This window comes from Podarcis filfolensis (genome assembly GCF_964270895.1).
Source record: "Podarcis filfolensis genome assembly, chromosome: 12".
Taxonomy (NCBI): domain Eukaryota; kingdom Metazoa; phylum Chordata; class Lepidosauria; order Squamata; family Lacertidae; genus Podarcis; species Podarcis filfolensis.
In genome coordinates, this window is record NC_139614.1 from 40309959 (window position 1) to 40333758 (window position 23800).

The following is a 23800-nucleotide window of genomic DNA, read 5'->3' on the forward strand; positions in this document are numbered from 1 at the left end:
AGATTTTACTTTCTTGGGCTCCATGATCACTGCAGATGGTGACAGCAGTCACGAAATTAAAAGACGCCTGCTCCTTGGGAGAAAGGCGATGGCAAACCTAGACAGCATCCTAAAAAGCAGAGACATCACCTTGCCAACAAAGGTACGTATAGTTAAAGCCGTGGTTTTCCCAGTAGTGATGTATGGAAGTGAGAGCTGGACCATAAAGAAGGCTGATTGCCGAAGAATTGATGCTTTTGAATTATGGCGCTGGAGGAGACTCTTGAGAGTCCCATGGACTGCAAGAAGATCAAACGCATCCATTCTTAAGGAAATCAGCCCTGAGTGGTCACTGGAAGGACAGATTGTGAAGCTGAGGCTCTAATACTTTGGCCACCTCATGAGAAGAGAAGACTCCCTGGAAAAGACCCTGATGTTGGGAAAGATGGAGGGCACAAGGAGAAGGGGACGACAGAGGACAAGATGGCTGGACAGTGTTCTCGAAGCCACAAAACATGAGTCTGACCAAATTGCGGGAGGCAGTGGAAGACAGGAAAGCCTGGTGTGCTCTGGTCCATGGGGTCACGAAGAGTTGGACACGACTAAACGACTAAACAACAACAACTCAAGCCTTGCAGAAACTCTGAGGAAACCATGAAGATTTTCCCTTTGCCGTGAAAGCAGACTGCGGGAGGGAAATAAGCAGCTGAAGGGAACTGTTGATTTCAAGATTACTGTAGGCAAGATGTGCCGCAATAGTCCTTTGTGCCGCTGAAATAGACAGGACTCACTGACATCTCTCCTTTCCGCCACTGCTGCGGACAGGAGGAAGATGATTTAATGCTGTGTTTTCTGTTGACTTCTTTTTTTCCCAACCAGCAAAATCACAATTGTTGAAGTAAAGCCGGTGCGCTGAGTAAAAGGTCCAAAGGATGCTGAGGCAAACACACAGAGCGGCTGTTAGTTGACAAAGCGCATGGTTGCTGCATCAGGCAGCCCACGCCGCAAAAATCATTAACGAAAATGATCCAACCACTGAAACAGCAGCAACAAGAACATAAAAAACAACAAAGGAACGAAGTAAAAAATAGAAGTAAAGCAACTGAACACAGAATAGCGAAAGACCTGTAGCAAGGAGAAAGAGTGTTTTGCTTTAACCTTGGCGGAGGACATGTAAAAATTGTGAGACGTCTACCTCCCACAGTTCTTTGCTCCTCTCTGAGTCTCGTGCAGGAGGAACAGCCCAGTCTGAATACTTCATCACCCACTGTCATAAATGGAACAAATCAAGACAATGTTATTTTAAATTGTGTTTTGTTACATTTTTATTGATTTTTCTACATACTCTTCATAAAGTTTTACATATAGCATGTACAGGACAACACTGCACAACCTTTAGAGGTTTAGACAGCACTCTAGCCTGTGTCTTCAAGCAGCTCATATATATTTATTTATATGGGCTTACCGCATCCAATTGCTTTTGATGCATAAAATCTTTGCCAATCTGTCACTTGGGTACTAATGCTTTCTGTCCACCTCTTCTATTAGATACTAAAATGAATTTGTACAATGTGGCTGTTAAAACTATTCTGCAGCTATCTGGGCACATGCTATTTAAATTTAGTCTCCTTCAGTGCAACGTGCCCTCTGTAACGGCACTGTTTTTTAAGTTTACTTTCGTAGAGAACAGTTCTAAAAATGTAATTAGTAACTATCTTTTATCCAGAGAAGAAAATACAGGCGATAAGTGAGAAAAAAAATCGTTTGGTTTCTAGTTTTGAGGCAATTCTTCAAAATATGGAAGAAGCACTTAGGTTAGACCAAGGAGCAAGGACAAGACCTGATGGTAAGTCCAAAACAAAATTCCATGGAAATGGTGCTTCAGAGACACTGTCACAATAACTTCTGATTGCAGTTTGCTTCCAACCTAGAGCATTTTGTTCTACAATACCTTTTCTGAGGATAATGTTTATTGACAGTAAATGCTGTTGTCTCTTGATTTTACTGTTTTATCTTTTGTAAATCATTTCGAGATTTTTTTTACAAGCAAGCAGGGTATAATTCTTTATTAAATATATATATAAATACATAAATAAATATCTCTATCCTCACAATGAGAACACAATCCTGTTTTCATGGAAGACCAACTGAAAGGATTACAGGTTGCATTTTCTGCTGTTCTTTTCTATAGCTCTGAAAAATGCCAAATAGGACCTGCCACTTTATTCCATCCTACTATTTCAGAATTCTCTTTGCTACATAATCTCAATGTTATATGATTCCAGTTTTAAAGGAAATAATAAATATTGCTTTCTGTTATTGAATATAACCATTTTTACATATCCTAGAGAGAAATATCAGTGATCTCATAGAACTTTCCAATCTAGAATCAAAACTGGATGAGATGCAAAATCTAGGAGTTTTTTCAGGCTTTCAACTGGATACTATAAGTGAGTAAAGAATTAACACCTTGTGTATACAGTAGCATGTATTCCAAACTGGATTTAGGCTGTGGTTTGCCTTTTTTAAAAACAACTGGTCTATAAAGAACACAATATAATTTCCTTGGTAGATAAATGCAAAAACCACTATTATATATAACAAAACATCTTTAAAGACATATTTTTCTTCATTTAGTTCATTAACATCTATTTTATTTTGTTAGGGAAAAAAATGTGCAAACTAAAAGAACAAAAAAAGAAATTGATTAGTAAATGGGAAAAATATTTTCTAAAAGAGTATCCAGAAGGATATATACCTGAATGTAAGTACAAATATGATTATATTATTGGGTTATTGGCAATTTAAATGTCTTATAATTAATTCCTGTCGAGTATTTTTGTTCACCTGTGAACGTTAGTCTAGAAACAGCATTTTAAATGCATTATACACATGCAACACCAGATGACGCCAAAGGGTATTTTTCTTTTGTTATAACAATTTAATTTTTTGACTTATTTATAGTGTTTTTTCCTGTGTGTAGATCTACCTCTGGTCAATAATATTCTGCTTCTTCAGGTGTATCTGAAGAAGTGTGCATGCACACGAAAGCTCATACCAAATTCTGCTTCTTGTAAGCCAAGGATGGGGAACCTCCAACCCATCAGGTATTTCTGGACTGCAGATCCCCATCATCCATGACAATTGGCTATGCTGATTAGGGCTGATGGGAGATATAATCCTACCACGTTTGGAGGGCCACAGGTTTTCTCATTCCTGTTGTAATCCTTCTTTTCCATCCTCTTTCCTACCTAGTTTACTGTAACTGTACTAAAAATGTTCAGTGCTGTTTTTCTAGAAAAAGAGGTTCTGGAACTCACCATGAACACATCCCTTGTTCTATTATAATGACAATGGCACCCATCTGAGAGGTGCTGGAACTGAGTTCCAATGAGTTCTAGCTGAAAAAAGCCCTGAGAATGTTCAACACAACTACACGTGTCTTCAACTTTGGGGCATTGCCTTTTTTAATTCCCTGCTACCAGCTTGCAGATATAACATGTAAATGTATTGTGATAGAAGGTGAACTAGCATGATTTACTAATCATTATTACCTGATAGTTTTTCTTCCCTTCCTTACCATGCTTCCAGCTCCCTACTACCTCCTCCCTGCCATGGGGAAGCCCCACCCCATAGCTCCTCATAGTAACTGTATCTTGGAATTCCTTTGAAGCAGCTTTCTCCAGCATTCCCTCTCCCACCTCCTTGTGCTGACTTACCTGATGGAATGCACACATTCACCATAACTTCTGTAAGTTAATAGGTGCCAGGTGAAAGCACTCCTCTTCTCCCAGGCCTTTGGGCAAATTAAACTATCTGCGGCTTTTAAATGTGTGTGTATTGTTTGGTTTGCATTTTTGTGGTTTTACACTGTACACCAGGGTGTATGGGATGTTAGGGGAGGGGTAGTACCTTTGGTGGGGGAATCATCGTGCTCCTTCTGGGGTAGTTTGACCATCTTTGTCCCCCACCCTGCACTCAGCTCTCACCTGTGGCTCATAGAAGCTGTCAGCATGCAACAGCAGCCACACCCTGGGAAGGGCTTTGACTGGCTGGCTAAACCAGATGAGAGTAGTAGATGGCCTCAAACCATTGTTGAATTAGGGACTTCCCATGCATGTGAAGGCAGGCTCTGGTGGATTGAGTAGATGAGACCAATTGTGGATACAACAGTCAAGAAAGCAGCTTCTGCACAAGCTGTAGAGGGAAGTGAGGAGCAGGTGGGGCTCATCAACTTGGGAAAGTAGCCCATCTAGGAGAAGGAAAACTCTGATCCTAAACCTCTACTGCCTTCCAGGATATCTTTGGGAGAAGAAACAGCTAAGGAGTAAACCTTACACAAATCAGGAGTGTAGGCTCTAAGATGGTTGTATGGTGCCTTGTATGCCTTCTTCTGGCAGCACCTGCTGCCCTGCTGGTGGCAAACATATTGCTCTGCTTTCCTTTAGACCACATCAGTGAGGCTGAGAGGATGGTTTTGTCACCTGGGCAGCCTAGGACCTCCATGCACACTGCCCAGGTTTGAGCATTGGGGAGGTCACTTCAGAGCTGCTAATGCAGCAATTTGACTTCACCCCTGGAGATGCACTCCACTGTCTCTTGAGACAAATGGGTGCCAGCAATACTGTAAGCCACTGTGTGATCCTTGGACAAATGATTGTATGTAAATTTAATAAATAAAATAATAAATAAAAATACTTACCTTACAAAAAAGTACTGTGCCTTCCCCCAAAAGCTATATCCTTCCTGACGTTCAAAACCTCTTCATTCTTTTATCTTTATTTTCAAAGGCCCAGTCTACATATTACATCTTTCACAGAGAAATGTCAACAGATGATGGTGATAAGTTGTTATTGTATACAAAACACCATTAATGTTGAAGGTGTTTTACAGAGTACAAAAGGTCACATGCCTACCACAATGGCATCACAATCTAAAATTCAACATGGGATACAAATGAAGAAGGGAGGAGGGAGTGGAGATGGGAGAAACGTGGGAAGAATGTGTGATTATAGTAATTACATGTAATTAGACTTAGTTACAGCATGGTATGTGAACTAGGGCAACCTCATGGATACAGTGGCAGTTGAGGATAGGTTTTAGGTTAAAAGATTGGTTCTGGGAGGCAATTCTAGACATATGGCACAGCATGTGAGAAAAGTCAAAATTGTTTAAGAGAGCAGGGAACCTTTGGATAATTGAGAGTGGAGAAGCTCTGTAGCACTGGTAAAACATGTACTGCTTTCTCATCCCATGGAGTGCCTCTGTGGCAGTGCCTTATGCTTTTGGATGGGATGGCACTGGCACAAAGTTTTATTTATTTATGATTAGTATTTGTTTAATTTATATCCCACTCTTCCTCCCCAAAAGAGCCCAGGGCTCTTGCCTCATGTGAAGTTAAATTAAATTTTTCACTAAAGGTTTGCTTTTGTTTTTGAAGCCACCAAAAAAGACAAAACACCCAAAGAATTAGCTGGAAAAGGTTTGTTCTTATATTTGCGATCAAGTATCAAAGATCTGCAAGAACAAGGCATTATTCGGCAAGATAGCATGTCTGGTAAGTATTGTAGTCAAACTTTCTGTGTTTCTTTGAGTTTTCTGAACAGATAGACTAGGGCAGGCTAGTGCTAGACTAGGGCAGATAGATTAGGGCAGTCCATGGGTTGCATTAAAGCTCCAAAGAGCTTTTGTGGTCCTTCTATAATGCCGATGAAATTTGTCATTTTAAATAATAAAAATAGTTGTTGCAGTTGTTAATTAAAAATCTTCTTATTGCGTCTACGGGATCCCAGCTGTGATGCCAGCCTTCAGAGGGCTCTCAGCACCAATAGGCCACTCTACTATCACATGGCCACATGCAAGCCACCTCATTATGGGGGCATTGCTGCTTTCTTCCTCTTTCCTCTGCTGCCTCCATTCTCCTCCTTTCCCTCTGCCCCCTCTTAATTTTTTTTTTTAATGTTCATTACCACCATGTCAGCCCCATTTGCTAGACACTTTGACTTTGAGACAAGGCCAAAGGCAGGGGTGGCACGTTCCATTTCGCTGCTCTGAAAATGTATAAAACATTTATTTTCTGCCTCCTTGGTCTCCCTTTTTTTCTGCTGTTCTTCTAGTTTTATTTTAACCTGCTATTACAATGAAGGTGTGCAAACTAGTTTTTGCTTTTTGTGTGTGTGTGGGGGGGAGGGTTCAGGCTGGTGAGCAGGTATTTGGTGAGGCTAGGTAAGAAAGTTTTTTTTTTTAATGTGTGTGTTATTTTCTGTACTCCATATGGTCTTAAATTGCTGATTTATTTGTTAACTTACATCCTATTGGGTTTTAGGATCTTTTTTGTGTTCTTATTTCAAATATTTATTTATTTCTGCTTTAAAGTATTTGTGTGTGTTTTGAGGGGGAAGTCCAATGCCCAGACAGTTGGAGCAGGGTGGGACGGGGGAGTTTGTTTTGTGCTAGTTAAGGAAGATGCAGGCACAGAGTTCTGTGCTTAGGCATGTATATGAATGGTAAAAGCAGAGGGGGTGGTATTATAGCTAGGAGGGTCTTAGAAACCCTTCACTCAGGCACCCTTCTTCCTAACAGTTATATTTGGTGTTCTTCAAGACACACAAAAGGTAAAGGAAGTTGAGTTAGTCTGTAAAAACAAAAAACCCCAAACAAAATCCATAGTCAGGAAGCCATGACTGAAGTTTCAATCATCCCAATCCCACTTAAAGGATGCAAGGGACTTGGGTTTGATTTATTGGGTCTCTTAAGTTTGTGTGTGTTGGTGCTTTATTGTACACTTGTACATCTTTTCTGTACACCTGAGTGAAATTTGAGCTAGGTACAATTAGTAAGTTAATATTTATTTATTACCCACCCTTAAGTCCATAAAGTAAGTATATTTTTCAATAAAAACTGAAAAGTAGACTGCTCAGAAGTTTTCTAAACTTAAAATCACAGAATCATAGAATGGTAGAGTTGGAAGGTACCTGAGGATCATCTAGTCCAACCCCCTGCAATGCATGAAAATGCAGCTGTCCCATATGGGGATCGAACCTGCAACCCTGGTGTTATCAGCAACATGCTCTAACAGGCTATCCAGGAATAAATTCAAATTATTTTTCTTAGAGGTAGAATTGGATCAGCTAGCAAAAGAAAAAAGAATTGTGGACAGATATTTTGAAGAAGTTCCAATAGAATTCCTGCCTTCAGAGGTTGCTGCTATAAGTACACAATATGAGGGTGAGTGGGAAGAATATAATAAAGTAGGATTAACATATCTGATGGTCTTGTTTAACAAAATCCAAGAACTTATACAGAATTGTTTGACCCAAGGATATAACTCGGGTTTTTTTCTGAATGATGAGCAGTCACAGGAATAAGACTTGTAATATATTGTAATATTACAGTATATTGTGTATACTTTGCAGAACAAAACCCCCAGAAAAGGGTTGTTAATATATTCCACAAAATGTGGTAAAGATCACTGGCTTAGAGCTTAGGTAGCTTTAAAGGATAGAGGAAAGAATGAATAAATATATTCACCTACATATTCCTGAGCTCCTGATTATTAATATGTAACAAGTAGCAAACTCTTTCATTAGCCCATGGAATTCATTGGTTGTCAGACTCAGAACCAGATGTATCATTAGGCAGAATAAGACAACCATTTCAGGTGATAGATACTTTTGGGGGCGGGTGAGAACACGGATGCAGCAATGCCCTAGCTGTCCTCTTCTGTTGGTGCGTGGCATTTGGAATGACCTGCTGCATCATGGTGTAACCAAAAATCATGGTGAGATAAATTGCTGTTTTATCAAGGAACTAATGCTTGATTCTTATTACATCTGAGCATTTTGAGCTGAACAAATTTATATTCCAAACCAGGTTATGTTGTCATCATGTCTAATTTGGCTTTCGAAGAAAATACAGTCGTACCTTGCAAGTCAAACGGAATCCGTTCCGGAAGTCCGTTCGACTTCTGAAACGTTTGGAAACCAAAGTGTGGCTTCTGATTGGCTGCAGGAAGCTCCTACAGCCAATTGGAAGCCACAGAGGGCCCCGTCGGATGTTCAGCTTCCAAAAGAACGTTAGAAAACTGGAACACTCACTTCCGGTTTTTGATCGTTCGGGAGCCGGAACGTTTGACTCCCAAGGTGTTTGGGAGTCTGTACTGGAGGCTAGCAACCCAATGATTCTTTGCAGTTTTCTACTTTTATGAATAATAGAGCTAGTGAATAGGTTTTACGGTGCAGTTGACTCTCATCTTTTGTGCATGTTATGTTCTAGGGATAGCATGTAAAGCCAAAATAACATATAGTCAAAACAGCCCTTTAAACACCAGAAAATGGCTTGTAAAAAGCACAGTGCAGCATTTACTGGTGCTTGACGACTGCATTACTTAGTCTGTACACTCTCTAACTGCACTGCTAAACACTCTCTGCACCTCTGAATACTCCCAAGGTGAGTTCAATGAAGGGTGGGATTATCAATGTTTTCCCTGCAATACCCACCCACCTCCTTTTCCCCAGTCAAGCACGTAAAGCTGAATTCACACAAGTTTAATGTGCATAAGTTGAGAGTCAGCTATGTAAGAAATCTAACATTCTCTATCTGTTGGAACTGCATGCAGAATGTGTTTGACATGTACTGGTTCCAGCTTCAGAAAATTTTCAAAACTTGTTGTACACTTTTTTGTTTTGTGTAATTGCAATTTACTCTACTACTTCTGGCTTTCAGAGACTCTGAAATATAGATAAGCCCCTGTGATCCTATATAGTTCCTGTGATTAAGTATATTTTATTTGTTTTATCTTATAGATGAGAAATCATTAAAACGAAGGGCTTTGGCTGCAAAATTGGAGGCAAATATAAGAGATCTTCAATCTGCTCTTCAAGTAGATAAACTAGAAAAACCTAAATTTGAGAGTGAGTGCAAAGGCAAATTATATAGCAGACACATCTTTTGCTCAGAAAATAGTTAATTACACAGTCTTTTGTCTAGGGCTTTTTTTCAGATGAACTCACTGGAACCCTTCTGGCCCCTCCCAGTTCTGGCCCCTCCCAGGTGTGTGCCATTGCCTTTATAAGAGAACAAGGAAAGCACCTTTTTCTAGAAAAAATAGCACTGCTTTTGTCAACCAATAGATAAAACTATAAAACATGGTTAAACAATGTCCCACAGTCACCAGAGTGTTGGATCAGTTGCAACAGGAAACCATCTATGTCAGCTCTTAAATGCCTGCTGAAAAATTTGTTCCACCAGTTATAGCTTTCCACAATGGTTAATTGTTGTCTGCTGTTATCTTTGTTATATTATTTTTATTATGCTTTATGTATTATTGCTATAAACCACTTTGATACTTTTTCTTTTTATGATATAGCAGTATATAAATATTTTATAAACAAATAAATGGAAATACTTAACTACAAGAATGAGTTGCAGCAAGCCTCTTGCTTGTGCATACTGCCCTTCCCCTTTCACACTCACAAGGTGGAACTGCTCATGGGTGTGAAGCACAGTGATATCAGAACTCAGGGAACTGTAAACGTATCTTTACATATGTTTCCTAAGCATGGTTAAATTCAAGTGTTCTCATCTGTGGATGCTGACTTGAGTAGAAAAATTATGTAGAGTGTTTGCATACATTTATGAGGGTCGCTCAGTAAAGATTTCCCCTGACCCACTTCCAGTTATCGTAGGAGGATGAAATTCCACATGTATACATCTCTCCACAGGTAACGTGGTAATTTGTAGCTCTGAACCCCTAACAGTTGCTCTGCTACAGGAGCTAATGTGGAGTAATGTCTGATAATGGAACCAGTTGAATGCAGAGCGGTTATCAGCTTCCTGTACTTGAAAAGGCACACACCATGGGAGATGTTTGATGAGATGAAAGGGACTTATGGGGAGGATGCCCCATCGTATGATGCAGTCAAGCACTGGCATCCCCAGTTCAAGTGTTGTTGGACTTCGGTGGAAACTGCTCCCATTCCTGAGCAACCACAGTCTCCCATTGATGAAGACACCATCTGGCAAGTGGAGGCCACCATTTTAGAGGATCGCCACATAACTGTTCGCCAACTAGCTGCAGATGTCAAGATCAGTGTGGGCTCTGTAGAAAAGAAACCATCCATAACCATTTACACATGGGAAAGGTGTCCACACGGTGGATTCCCCAGCTGCTGACACCTTTCCAGAAGCAGGAACGAGTCACATGCTCACAGGCTCTTTTGGCCACATGTCACGAAACCCATGATGACTTCTTTGCCAGACTAATTACTCAGGATGAAACACGGGACCATCATTATGATCCAGAGACTAAATCCCAGTCCAAGCAATGGAAGCACTCTGTTTCACCACCTCCAAATAAGGCACGTGTCCTACCATCAGCAGGCAAGGTCATGCTCACGGTCTTTTGGGACTTTTCCATTCCACCTTTAGTTGCAGACATGGAACTGTTGCATGTCACATGTCTGTTTACGTTCCAGCACAGCTTGCTGGGAACTTCTGTTGTGTGTATAGCTTTGGCTTTTCACTGTCTCTCTGAGGAGAAGAAAGGGAGACGACATGTTTTCTTTGTCCTGATTTATGCTTAATAAATCTGCAGCTTGTTAGTACGTTTCCACAAGCCTCATGCCTGTTCTGTTTGCTCAGTATGCATCTGCTAATATAGCGTGCTCAGGCTTTTGAAGTCTGAGTCGCTGATTTACGTCACACCAGAGATCGGGGGATCGTCATGGCTGGAAAGGCATGATCCAGCTGGGGGCTAGCCAGCTGGCATCTCGACCCCTGAAGGATGCCAACACACGGAGTAGTGGTGATGGATTTCCTGTTAAAGGGTGCCACAATTACCAGGACATACTATGCTTCACTGCTGCAGAAATTGAGGAAGCCCATGAAAATTGAGGGGCATGGTATGCTGACCAAAGTTGTCCACCTCCTGCAGGATAACGCCCTGGTTCACAACTCGCATGTTTCTCAGACGGAAGCACGGTCCTGTGGCTATGAAGTCCTTCCTCACCCCCCTTATTCTCCTGACCTCACACCATCGGACTTCCACCTCTTTCCAACCATGAAGTTATTTTTGAAGGGCAAGCATTTTCCAGACGATGAAATGCTGATTTCTGAGGTCATGTTATGGCTTCTAACGCAACCTGCCAACTTCTACAGACGAGGTCTCCACAGCTGCATAAAACAATGGGGGAAGTGTGTGAATCTTGCTGGTAGCTACATAGAGAAGGACTAATAACTGTGCCCAGTTAAGTTTGTCTCAGTCCAAGGGGAGTACATCAGGGGAAATCTTTAATGAGCACTCCTCGTATATACACACATCTAAAAGGTTATGGAATGTCCTCTGGGAACCAAAGGAGAAAGGAAAGGTTTTTTACCATGAATTCCTGTTACCATTTTATCTTGGAGGGTATTCCACCCACCACTGTGTATTCCAGCAGACTATGGTTATCCTCCTCAGGCTTATACCGTTGTATACATTTCAATGAAGTAGGGAAGGATTCCTGGGAGAGTTTCTTTCTGGCTTGTTTCATCTCCTGTCTCCTGTTTCTTCAGCTGTTCAGTATTGTGCTTCAGTTATGACCTCTCCTTCAGGTGTTTTTTTTTTATAAAAAAAATATTATGGCTTCTTTTGTTCTTCTGTTCTGGTAGCCCTTCCCAGATTGGGAAGATGATCCACATTTTTGGATCCTGCCTGCTGTCCACAGGGAAATACTATCCTGAAGGTTCTGGAGTGTGCTCCAGGAGTCACAATGAACAGGAATTTACAGGAAAGTCTCCCTTTCTCTACTTCCTCAGCCACAGGTTTATTTTATACTTTGCATTGATGAAGCAGATGTATGTTCTATTGTAGCAAAAGGAAGAACAAAATAAAAAAAGTTGAAATGTAATAGTAGAGAGGTATTAAGTGGCTAGCTGTTTTAGTCAAGGTTTAATGGGTCTATCTTGAGTGAACACCACTAGTGACTTCCTCCTGCCTCTCAACTCTTTCATTTTCAGCATCTTATTTATTTGTCTTTTCTTTTGGGAAGGATTCCAGGTCCTGGGGATTGGATGGGGGATCAGTTAATCTCTTCAGTGCTACAATGAAGCAACTGGAGCAGCCCAAACCCAAGATGTAAACTTCAGTGTGGTATCCTGTGGCCACAATGGCTCCCACCATATGAATCTGTATTGCTATGATATCAAGTATTTAAATTCTCCACAGCAGAGTTAATCTACAAGTGGAATATTCAACTGCTGCAAGGGACTGCAAGTTTTGCAACATGGTTGTGTTTTTTAGGGGGACGGGAATTGTATATTGGACCTATTTCATCTTATTCTCTCCATAACATGTAAATAATCTCTCTCAGTACCAAAAAGTGTTTTACGGACAACAGGCAAACGGAGACTTAGTTCACTTGAGCCATCAGATCAGCTTGCATTGAGACCACAACTTTCAGGGCTGCAGATACACATAAGTAAAGTACCTGGTAAGTACAAAACGTGTTATTGTGTGTGCTTCCAAGGATGCTCCTTATACTGTGCATTATTTGATATGGTTACTGAGGACCCGAATGTCTGTCAGCTAAGTGTTTTTATCTTCAACAACACTTTATTTCTACTTCTTTACTGTTCCCTCCTATATCCTTTCACTTTCTAGTATTGTGTGTATGTCCATTTTCAAACTTTACTCCTTTGTTTTCTTTCCTCCGCTGAGGTTAAATAAATAAAAACACACACACACACACACACAAACAAAACCCTCCTGCTTCCTGTTTTGCTTTTGCTTTCCCTTCTCATTTCCTTGTTTCCTCTATTTGACCGCCGGCAAGGCATTTTTTTTTGTTTTATTACTGATTATTTTGGATCCTTGAAGTGCCAATGGTTTTTCTATCATGCAACCATTGGCCTTCTCAACTGTCCTCTTCCATCACCGGCTCCTTAGCAACGGTTGCCGCCTCGTTCCAGTTGTGCGATTGTGCGATTCCTCAGCAGCGTGTTCTGCTTTGCACACAGTTGCCTGCTTATAACAGCTGGTGCTTGGCAAAACATTACATTTCACAAAAGGGTGGGATATAATGCAGTTGCAACAAAAGAATAAGGAGAATGTTGTTTGTGATGATATTATACTCTCAGATTTTTTTCTCTAGAACAAACATTGAAGGCAGGTTGAAAGATTAATGAGACAGGGAATGCATCATCAAATTTCTTGCTTGATTTGGTTCTAATTGTCCATTTGAAATATATATATATTAGACAGAATGCATTAGTAGGTGTGTTTTTAAGTTTGCTTTATTTGCTATGTATAAATATTATTATGTTGCCTTGAATGTCTATTTTGATATGAGTGGAGGAATATAAATGTGAAAAGTTTATTTACACATTAAAAAATATAACATATTCAGAAAATTAGCATGATCTTACTGAAAGTGGTTAAAAGTGTCTTGTATAAAAATAATATGAAATTGCAAGGCTGCAGTCAAGGATTTTTGTTGTTTTTGTTTTTATCTTTCACTTAGTGATTAGTTTGATTGAAGCTGGACATTTAGGTTCATGAAACAGAGTGCATGTTTGTAATATGCCTGTTCACTCTGAACTCACACTTATGAAATCTATGCTTGGGCACAGCTAGCTTCAGAAATTTCTAGAATGTAGGCAAAGTTATTGATGTTTACCCTTCTCACACACAAAGGAGAGGTACTTGTGCCTTAAGAGGTGGGGTTTTTGCCTTCCTTCTTCTCAGGCCTCTTCAAGCCACCGTGTGGACAGATACCATGCAGTATTGCAGTTATTGAGGTCACTGGCAACTATGTCACAGCCACTAAATGTCAGATAGGAGACCAGATGGATCTAGTCGAGAAAACTATCAAAGGGGGAGGAACCTGGTAGAGAAAATAAGAAGAGACAATGGCTGCAGCAATGGTTCAGTTCAGAATGACCATTTTGCAGACATGGAGCAATCTATCCCATGTTCTCTCCTCTCTGGATAAATTTTCCTGCTATCAGCATTGTGAACAGTGTAGACTATCGTCTTGGGACAAACTTGATATGGTGCAGTAGACCAATTCATCCTAGACAGATTATTCAAAGTGCCTATATCATGATAGTAGAAATTATTCAGATGTCCAGGAGAATAAGCCCTCTGGTGGAGATTGTAGTTAATTGAACAGCAAAATTGTTGTTGCTCCTTACGTTTAGTCAGAATTTCCTTTCTTGTAACTTGAATCCATTGATTCGGGACTTATCCTCCAGAGCAGGAGAAAACAAGCTTGCTCCATCTGCAATATGACAGCCCTTTAGATATTTGAGGATGGCTATCATATCTCCTCTCAGTCTCCTCTTTAACTGGCTATATTGCTTTGATATATTCCAATAATCTTGTCACACTGGATAATCTAGAGAAGAACCTTGCCTATAATTTGTATAATGTAATTCCAACCCCCACCTGTGGAGCCAAAAATGAAAGCCTATACAGGTAAGAGAGATAACAGAGACTGAACTGAGGAAGAAGATTTGAAGATGTTTGTTTAATATTTGTAGGCTGGTAGAGTGAATATAGTTCACTGGAGAGATCCCCTCTGCTATCATGCTGGTTTTTCAAATTACTTGAGCAATTTTCTATTTTTAATGCAGTTCCATTAGTTAAGGTTCTGTTTGGCGTCTGCTGCTTTGAAAGTTATCAGCTGGATGATTGCCTGAGGGAGCAGAACAGTCTTCACTGCTTTTTGTATACACATCTGTAAATTACACTGAGCTATGGGTTACAACTCAGTTGCTTTGGACTGGTACTATAAATAAGTCAAAGGACAGCTTACCTATCAGGATCCAGCTGACTATAGTAGAAAATCATTTTTCATGTACGGAGAAAACTTATTTGTGTCAACAGTTAACTTTATGTATGAACATTTTTCTCCCCATTGTGCAATGGGAACATATAGTGGCTAACAGAATCAAGCGTGATAGCAAAACAGTAGATGCAGAATACGATATGACAGTCCAGGAGGAGCAAGACCAACTTCTAAGTAAGTCTTATACATGCTTAGCATGCTCCCATGTAAAATGGGACACTGTTGAAAATCAACTTTAAGGAGGTAATGCACATTTAACCATAGCCTTTATTTTGACAAGGTATTAACTCCACCCTTTAAAACATTTATATCATTAGGATAATATTGGGGTGAGGAATTTTTGAATGTGATGGGTGGTGGTTGAACCTTTTAGATAAACCACCATGTGGAGTCCCTTCTACAACATGCACAAGATCAGTGGGTATAAGAAAATCTACTGCATCCTGCTGCTAAAATTATGTGCGCACATGGTGCTTACTCCAGCCAACAGAATCTCAAGCACATAGAAGGCACATAGTCCTGATATCACCTGGTGGGGATTTGGTACTGACAGCACTGTGGGAAACTTTAATATTTCCAAGGTAAATTATTAACTGTGCTGCTGAAGGACCACATATTTTGACAGAGAACAAATATACAAGAAAATATGAAATAACATATCTATTAGTCATGCAAATATTACTGTGCAGTTTAAACCTTATTTTATAGATTAAAAACAAATTACTTGGTATCTTGTATTCTTTGCAATTTATTGGTTGTGAACTGTCAGTTGTTAGGCTTTATATTAATAAGCCCTTTTCTGTGTCTGTCTTTGCAGAGAGGGACATAGAACTGGCATTAAAAGGACGGCTTCTGGAAGAATTTCCAGAGAGCAAAGTATCTTTGCCACAATTGGATAGTTCTTCTTACCTTCATGCAAATTCACACAGACTTGCTTGTAAGTAATGATTAGTATACGTGTTGGGATATGGGCTTGATGAGTGAGTAAAATATGGGGTCCTGATTTAGGTAGAGAACAGTAGAGTATTAAGACCAGTCAACACACAACCTGCCAGACAAGTGTAGATTAAAGCATTTTATTATTTAGCAAGAAAAAATTGACAAACATGCTCCTCATACTACTAAAGCTTAAACATTTAAAAGGAGAAGACATTTTTACAACTCTGGAGGTGGAACCTCTCAGTCAGAAGAGCTTAAGACATACATTTCATAGTTTCAAAGCTTCTCTAGACCTTGGCTTGATGATGCCAAACTTTCAGTTTTCAAGTTTGGATCTCACCTCAACCAATCAGATTCTGCTGATGGTGCAGAACTGGCTAACCTCTCCTATTTTTATGTCTTAGTCTGCTTGTTAAGACCCTTGCCTCCATCTGATTACTTAACATACCATATTTCATATCCTGTCCAGAAAAATATAACAAACACTTCTAACTTCACTAGATCAATTTGAAATTCAGCCTTCCCCCTTTCCAGAAGCATTTAATCACCAGACAAGCTGAATCTTTCAATACCATTCACAAATTTGGTAAATGTAAAAGCCTAAAAGCAGTTAGCAAAGATTACCCACCTGCAGTTTTGGATAGTGGATATGCAGAAAAAAATAAATGTTTTTAGAATGTTTTTTGAATTAAGTAAACAATTTGTTTTGTTTCAGTGGAGGCTGCAATGCAAGAAATATTAGAGTTTAACAAGAATTTACTTCCAAGCCATAGAACAAATATGCAACAAGCATTGCATCTTGCAAGTTATCAGTTACAACAAAAACAGCTACAACAACAACATCAAGCCAATGCGCTTGGTAAGGAATGGGTTAATTGTGTACAAATATGGCATTCAGACTCTTTGTTACATTTCCAGTTACCCTGTGAGTATGCTGTTATCATGAATTATTTGATTATTTTAATCAAATTTCTGTGCAAATATTTTAAATTACTTACATCTTTTTTCAAAAAAAACCACTTTAAAGTAACTTTTTTTTCTGATTATTTGAACTGGTGTCTTCCTGAATACACCCTTGCATCTCCTTGCAATGTGGTTTTTAAAATTTCTAAGTTATTTTTTAAAACAGAGATGAAAAAGTCTTGATTTCTCACTGTATTTTATTCCTCCCATCTCCATTTAGATATTGTCCTATGTCTTAGAATGCTTTACTTTAAAAGACCACCCAGTGCATTCATAATCATGATGATACCTCCCTCTAGATCAGCAAGCTTTTCATGGGAAGGGGTGGGGGGTACCCTGTTCTCCAGACTGAATCTGCCTAGTGCGCAGTAGAGTCTTTTCAAGCTCCCAAGAGCTTGATTTTTCTGAGCTTCTTATCCCTCACCAGCCCAACACATCCTTAACACAGATGAGAGGCCATTTACATAGGGAAGGGAGGGGGCAACTGTTGATCCACAGCTTGAGTGAAAGCTTTGTATTTTCATGGCTTGGGGCAGATACATGGATTGGGCTGTGTGTGACAGCATAGTTACAGAAAGACAAACTGTGGCAAGATGCTCAGGCCTGCTGCAGCCTTCTCAAGTACCGCTACCATAATAAAGACAAGACACAGCAACACTGAATAGAAGGGCTGTTTCAGTGTTCGTCCAATTCACTCCTATCCATATAGGGAAGGCAAGGGCCAGGGCCAGAGAGACACCATCTCCCCAAGGAACAAGTTCTAGGATGGCACACTTTCTAGCATTCATGGAAAGACCAGAAACCTGCAATGAGATGAGCCAGAGGTGCAAATCTTTGGGGCACTAAATTCATGTGAAGTGGGGGACATGAGACACAATTTCATTCTGCCAACACTACTTCCTTTTTAGTTTATGGGGTTTATCCAATGGAATGGGTGTTCACCCTGTTGCGAGAAACTAGACAGGAGCAGACTTGTGGCAAGTAGCCTGGACTCCCTCAGTTTTTCCTCCTGTCTAGACACAGACAGTACATTCCTCCTGGCTCTCCTGACTCAGCTAAGTTTTTTACTAGTTTCTGAATCCCCTTTTTTTGTTTAGGTTTTTGTTATCGTCATTTTTGTTTTACAGTTCTTTGTCCGCATGTTGTGGTTTCTTCCACACAAAAAACTTTCTGTTGCTCTGTACGTTTGGTTGTTCTGCTTATTTGCCACCCTTCTTTTATTCCTTAGTTGTTTACTTACATTACTTATAGATAAATTTTCCAGAACGGTTGCCCTTGCCGTGGCGCCAATGGTCATTCAGGCATGGCAGCCCTCTTTCGGTGCACTCTATTTCTTTCCCTCAGCAGCCTTAATGGCTGCCACCATTTATCTCGGGTCATAACTGTATTTATTTATTTCGTTGGTGTGTGTGTGTGTGGGTGTGGGTGTGTGTGTGGTTGTGTCCTACTTGTGTGACTGGTAGTGTGGCGTTTGCATTCTCCTGCCCTGATTTAAAAATGGCTTGGCCACCTCCTCCTGGTTTGCTTTTTTTTACACCGGCAATGGAGTGAGTGTTCCTATTATGTCCCTGCCTGACTGCTTCTATTTGCCTTTGATATTGAGCCCTGACTGCCTCCTGGTTCACTTTGGAGGCGACAGAGTGCCTGCCCCTCATCCTTATCCTCCTGGTTGGCAGCTGTGACAAGGAGAGTGTGTGTAGCTGCTGTTTTCCTCCACTCTCAGTCCACGGTGTGGCAAACAGTGTGTGGTTTGGTATAAGGCTTTTGCCTGCCTCTTTTCTCCTGATCCATGGAGTGCAAACCTTTGGGGCTGAATTTCTATAATCTTCCTCTTAACGATAAGAACAACAAACATTATCTTCCCAAAACAGGAGATGTAGAACACCATTGCTGTTCATTACTGTAGCTGGAAACCTGAAATGCTAACCAGAATATATGGCTAGATGTCACACATTTTTTTTATTTAAAAAAGCTATTATTTTTTACTTTCTTAGGCTTGCTTTTCATTAGAATTATTGGATTGTTCTGTCTCTCATACAAACTGTTTTGTGTTTTAATTTTCAGTTGACAAGTTCAGAAATATGCCATTATTTCCCCCACCACCACCTGGGACAGCTAGGTTCCAGGACTATACTATACCTGTTCAAAAATCAGGTAACCTATAAAGTTGGCTGTATAAAAAAAAATATTCCTAATTTGGGGGGGGGGGGAGTGTATCTCATTCATACTGTAGGTTGCATTTGTTCTAGTAAAAACCATGTTTGATAGTAATGCTCCAAGGGAAGGGCATGTTCAAGGTGTTATACAAACAATTACAACAGAACTTAATTCATAAAATCTCTGAACAAAATCCTAGCATTCCTAGCTAAAAATATACTCCTCAAGTGTCAAAAGTCAGGGTAAAGTAGTGCATCATGGCATGCTGTACAATTAAGGTACCAGACACATCTCTGTGGGGACGGAGTCCCGCAATTTGTGGACCACCACAGAGAATGCCTTCTCCTGGGCAAGCACCTCATGAGGGTTTATAGGGAAAGAAGCGGTCTTTCAACTACTATTTGGGGCCTGAGTCATTTAGGGCTTTAAACACTAATGTGAGCACTTTAAATCAACCCAGGAAACAAGCTGGTTCACAATGCAGCTGTTTTTATACATGGGCTATATGAGATCTAAATGAAACCAGTCAGTAATTTTGCTGCTACATTTTAGACCAGTTAAAGTTCCAAGTCGTATTCAAGGGCAACCTCATGTAGAGTGCTTTGCAATAATCCAATCTGCAAGTTACCGTGTTAGCCAATAGCTCTGTTAAATTTATTGTCCTATGCTGCCTCAGAAACAAATAAGGGAGGGAAATCATTTGACTTGATAAAGAAGATTCTCTTTGCTTTTGATCAGTGGTTCCCAACTTTTTTTGGCCATGCCCCACCTATGCATCTCTAAAATCCTGATTCCCGCCCCCCCCCGTGACATATAATTCTTATTATTCCAAAAGTATACTCCTATTTACACGGAGGAAGCCTAAAAGGCCATTAGCTTGGTCTAAACAAGCTTCAAAATTACCCCCCTTAAAAATCAAATTGCCCCCCTGGGAGGCATGTGTGCCACTTTGGGAACCACAGCTTTAGATTTATTAGGGAATGGCAGACTGTGTGTCTGTAGTCTACTTTATACATTTATGCATTCATAGTCTCTCTCACCCTGTAGTCACCAAAAATACGTAAAGTATTGTTATATAAACTTTTCCCATAAAAGTGATTATAATTATTTTTGATCAGTTACAAAGACATTCCTGTATTCAAAACAACATTGTATTTTAAGTCAAACACAGTATTATATTATGTTTCTATATATTTCCTATGCAGGATGGGAAACAAACCAGTTACCACAAAAAGACTACTTCCAAAAGCTTGCATTATTAAAACGAAGGATTTTGGGGCCAGAGATGAAAGGTAACAAATCTCAGTGGAAAAGGGTTCTATATTCACTTTGGATTTAAGAGGGCAGGTTATCTTCTAAAATTCCTACAAAATGTCAGGGGAGGAGAAAATGTATTTGTGTGGGTTGGCAGAATGGAAACCTCATACCACTGAAAGGCAAGGAATTTATGGCTGCTGCAATTTCTATACTGCACTTGCAGGACAGTTTACAATATAAAAACACCAAAATACATAACATAGTAAGAAACAGAAACAATACCTCCACCTACTTTAAAAGGCCATAGAGTGTTTAGTTAGCCAAAGGCTGTGCAAAATGAAGGCTCCTCAGATGATGATGCTGTTAGATTTGTAAGTCAGTTGGCCCATAACCTGTTAGACTTAGACCACCTCACACTCCTGCCAAACCGCTGCTGAATCTACTACACATACATATATTCCTTAGAGAAAGGGAGGGTGGATGAGGCATGCTTTAGGCTTGGACTGTCTCTAACCACCCACTTGCAGCTGATGCCATATGTAAATAAAATCCAGACATGGGGGATGGGCTGCTCAATACATGGCCCAAGAACATTTTTCTCCAAATTACATTAACTGATTGCAGGATCCAGGCCAGTTCATATGGGGAGAGGTGATCCTTGAGGCATTGCAGTCCTGAGCCATTTAATACTTTATAGGTCAAAGCTAGCATCTTGAATTTAGAAACTAATTGGTAGCCAGTGCAGTCAGGCCAGGATTGGCGCTATATACTCAACCTGCCTTGCCCTGGTGAGCAACCTGGCCATTGAATTCTGCACCAGCTGAAGTTTCTCCTCTGTCTTCAGAGGTGGCCCCATATATAACACATTGCAATAATCTAACCTAGATGTTACCAGAACATAGATGACAAGTGGCACTGCATTGGCAACATATGACAATATTAGTTTTCATGTTATGGCAAGTCAATTTAATACTATAAAAACTAACCCTTTCAAGTATACAGATAAAATTAATAAATATCAGGTAGACTTTCAAATGGTATGATAAAGTAATGTGGATTTTATTTTATTTTTTTGTTTTACTAGGGGGAGGTCCTTCATCAGTCACTCAGGGAGACGTTCAAGATCAAGTAGAGGTAAATAACTATAGCTTACCCTAGAAAACTTAACATTTGTGAGATTAAGCCAGAGGACATTCCTTGATAGGGATGACTCTTCCCATTGGGTCCTTAGAGCCTTTTCATCTTCTCTCCAAGAGGAGGAGTCCTTCCCATCAGACTGACCCTGCCTGCGGTCAATGAATCTGAAACTGATAAACACAGATATTTTAGAGTTATCCTGTTAACAGAGCATTCAATTCACAACTGCAGCAGGCAAAGGATAGCAAAATGAGATTTGCATATAGTAATCTAAAATGTAATCTTAAATATAGGTGGATTAACTCAGTTGTAAGTACCCTGAATAATTGTGTTTCATTTTTTAGGACCCAATTGTTATTTCTGGAAAAGGATGCAACCCCTACAGAAAAGAAACCACCTTCCCAGTCATAAAGCAAAGTTCAAAACATAAATGACCTAATTATTGTGTTTTTAGAGACTGAGTCAGTGATGCAGCCATCTTATAAAATTCATCTTTGCTGAACTGTGAAAAGGAAACATGAAAACCTATGCTGTTGTATGAATTTGTTCTGAGAACTTAATTGTACTGGAACAGCAGTTAAAATATATGATACGTGAACCACCAATGCTCTAATAGTAGTAATTTTTAAAAATTGTTTAGCAGATCATAACTAGGTTATTTGTGACCAAAGCTACGTACATTTTTATCTGGCTATGGTACAACCAACCCCATAATCAGATGTTTGAAACCAACCAGATCCTTCGCCCTAGAATTGATCACAAAACACAACTAGATGTTAGAAGTCATATGACGCCAACAGGGAGTGAGTATTGCTGCAATTCATGTTAGCTAAAGTACAGAAATTTGCACTATACATATGGTTAGGTAGCCTATTTATCAATCAGTTTCAAGTATGCTAAGTAGTAGTCTTGGTTCTTTGGATATGGGGGATAGCATCAGCAATATTGGATTTTATGTTCCTGAAAAATAAAGGTAGCTTCACCACCACCCCATAACAGTGGTGGGAAACCTCTGGTGCATAGGTCTAATTAGGCCTGCCAGACCATTTTGTGCATACTACACCCAACTTTCCCTGGCTTGACATCAAATATGGTGTCAGATGTGATAAAGTTCAAGGTACAGTTAAAAGGAAAAATCAGGACTACACTCTTAAGTATGCTCCCAGTTTTTCCTTTATATCAAATGGCTATGCTTAACTGCCTGGCATTTGAATGCTCAGTTTCAACTCAGTGATTATTTCTACCTTCAACACTCACAAAGATCATCTACAATTCAAATATATCAGGCTACTTGGTCAGCCTTTTCCAGTTGGCGCACCGACAGTCACTTACCAGTACGTACAGTGACAGTGCCTGACTTGCTCACCTTGCTGCAAAGCGAACTACATACCGTATTTTTTGCACCACAACACTCACTTTTTTCCTCCTAGAAAGTAAGGGGAAATGTCTGTGCGTGCTATGGAGCGAATGCCTGCGGGTGGCGGGGGGGATCTGCTGCAGTCGTGAGCAGAGGATCCATGGTTCCCCTTCCTTCCCTCCTCCGTGGTTACAAAGCATGGATCCACATGGATCCTCAGGATTTTTGCATTGGGCTACTCCAAACTCACTGTCAGATCACATGTCTGTGGCCACAGCATGAACCACAAAAATCATATATCCGCTATTTCATTTAGAATATTTTTTTTCTTGTTTTTCTCCTCTAAAAACTACGTGCGTGTTATGGTGTGGTGCGTGTTATAGAGCGAAAAATACGGTAGATGTCTCAAACCAAACACTTTAAAGAGACAGGCCTCTGGCACATCCTCTGTTTTATCTTCCATGGGCCACCCGCCACTTTGGTCTCACCCCCTTGTGAAATGTTTCTAAAGGGAGTTATTCTTCAATGTCCTTCAGTGGCTAATCATTTCCCCTCCTGCCTGCAGGAGTTTCCCTTCAAACCACTATAACAAGTCTCCCTCAAAGTTATGTATTTTAAAGTTATGGCAGTTAGCTCAGCTCAAAGATTTTCTGAGCTGGGAGCCTTATCTGTAGCTAAATATTTGAGCACATTTCATAAAGATAGGGCAGTTCTGAGGATGGACCCATCATTTTTGTCTAAGGTTTGTCAAAGCTGCATGTTCAGCAGGAGGTGATCCTGCCTTCCTTCTGCCCAAATCCTAGGCATCCATTAGAAAAGGCTTGGCTCTCATTAGATGTTCACAGAACAGTGAATGTATAGCGTCCATAAACAGAACAAAGGGCATTAAGTCCACTGAATCCCAGTTCAAATCCTTTCACCCTTCCACAATGGGTAAAAAAGTGTCTGCAGCCACACACTCTAGAGATGGATCAGGGCATACATTGATATGTCCTATGAGTTGCTTAAACCTCCCAGATCAACAAATCTGGCAGCGCATTCCACAAGATCAGTGGCAACAGTGGCCGCCTTTTCTTCTAATGTCTCTTAAGTAGAAATCATTAGAGCAGCAACTGGTCTGTTCCTAGCACTATTATGAGGCACTATAAGATGGGCTTGTTTGCATCAGCAGAGACCACCTTTG

At 40.1% G+C, this 23800-nt stretch overlaps 1 protein-coding gene across 8 annotated transcripts in view; it reads left to right on the forward strand.

The window, feature by feature from the left end:
• Positions 1-21865, forward strand: part of CCDC7 (coiled-coil domain containing 7) — a 130612-nt gene extending 108747 nt beyond the window's left edge. For 7 of the 8 annotated variants that reach the window (XM_083579038.1, XM_083579041.1, XM_083579044.1 and 4 more), the window contains 14 exons: positions 1706-1825; positions 2328-2429; positions 2645-2743; positions 5420-5536; positions 7093-7206; positions 8784-8891; positions 12330-12449; positions 14898-14981; positions 15625-15744; positions 16462-16605; positions 18774-18863; positions 20072-20158; positions 21208-21257; positions 21605-21865. In XM_083579038.1, the coding sequence (XP_083435164.1) occupies positions 1706-1825; positions 2328-2429; positions 2645-2743; positions 5420-5536; positions 7093-7206; positions 8784-8891; positions 12330-12449; positions 14898-14981; positions 15625-15744; positions 16462-16605; positions 18774-18863; positions 20072-20158; positions 21208-21257; positions 21605-21694 (1445 nt within the window). In that variant the 3' untranslated portion in view covers positions 21695-21865. The remainder of the gene's footprint in view (positions 1-1705; positions 1826-2327; positions 2430-2644; positions 2744-5419; positions 5537-7092; positions 7207-8783; positions 8892-12329; positions 12450-14897; positions 14982-15624; positions 15745-16461; positions 16606-18773; positions 18864-20071; positions 20159-21207; positions 21258-21604) is intronic. The other variant, XM_083579043.1, reaches the window with a different exon arrangement.
• The last annotated feature ends 1935 nt before the right edge of the window (positions 21866-23800 follow it).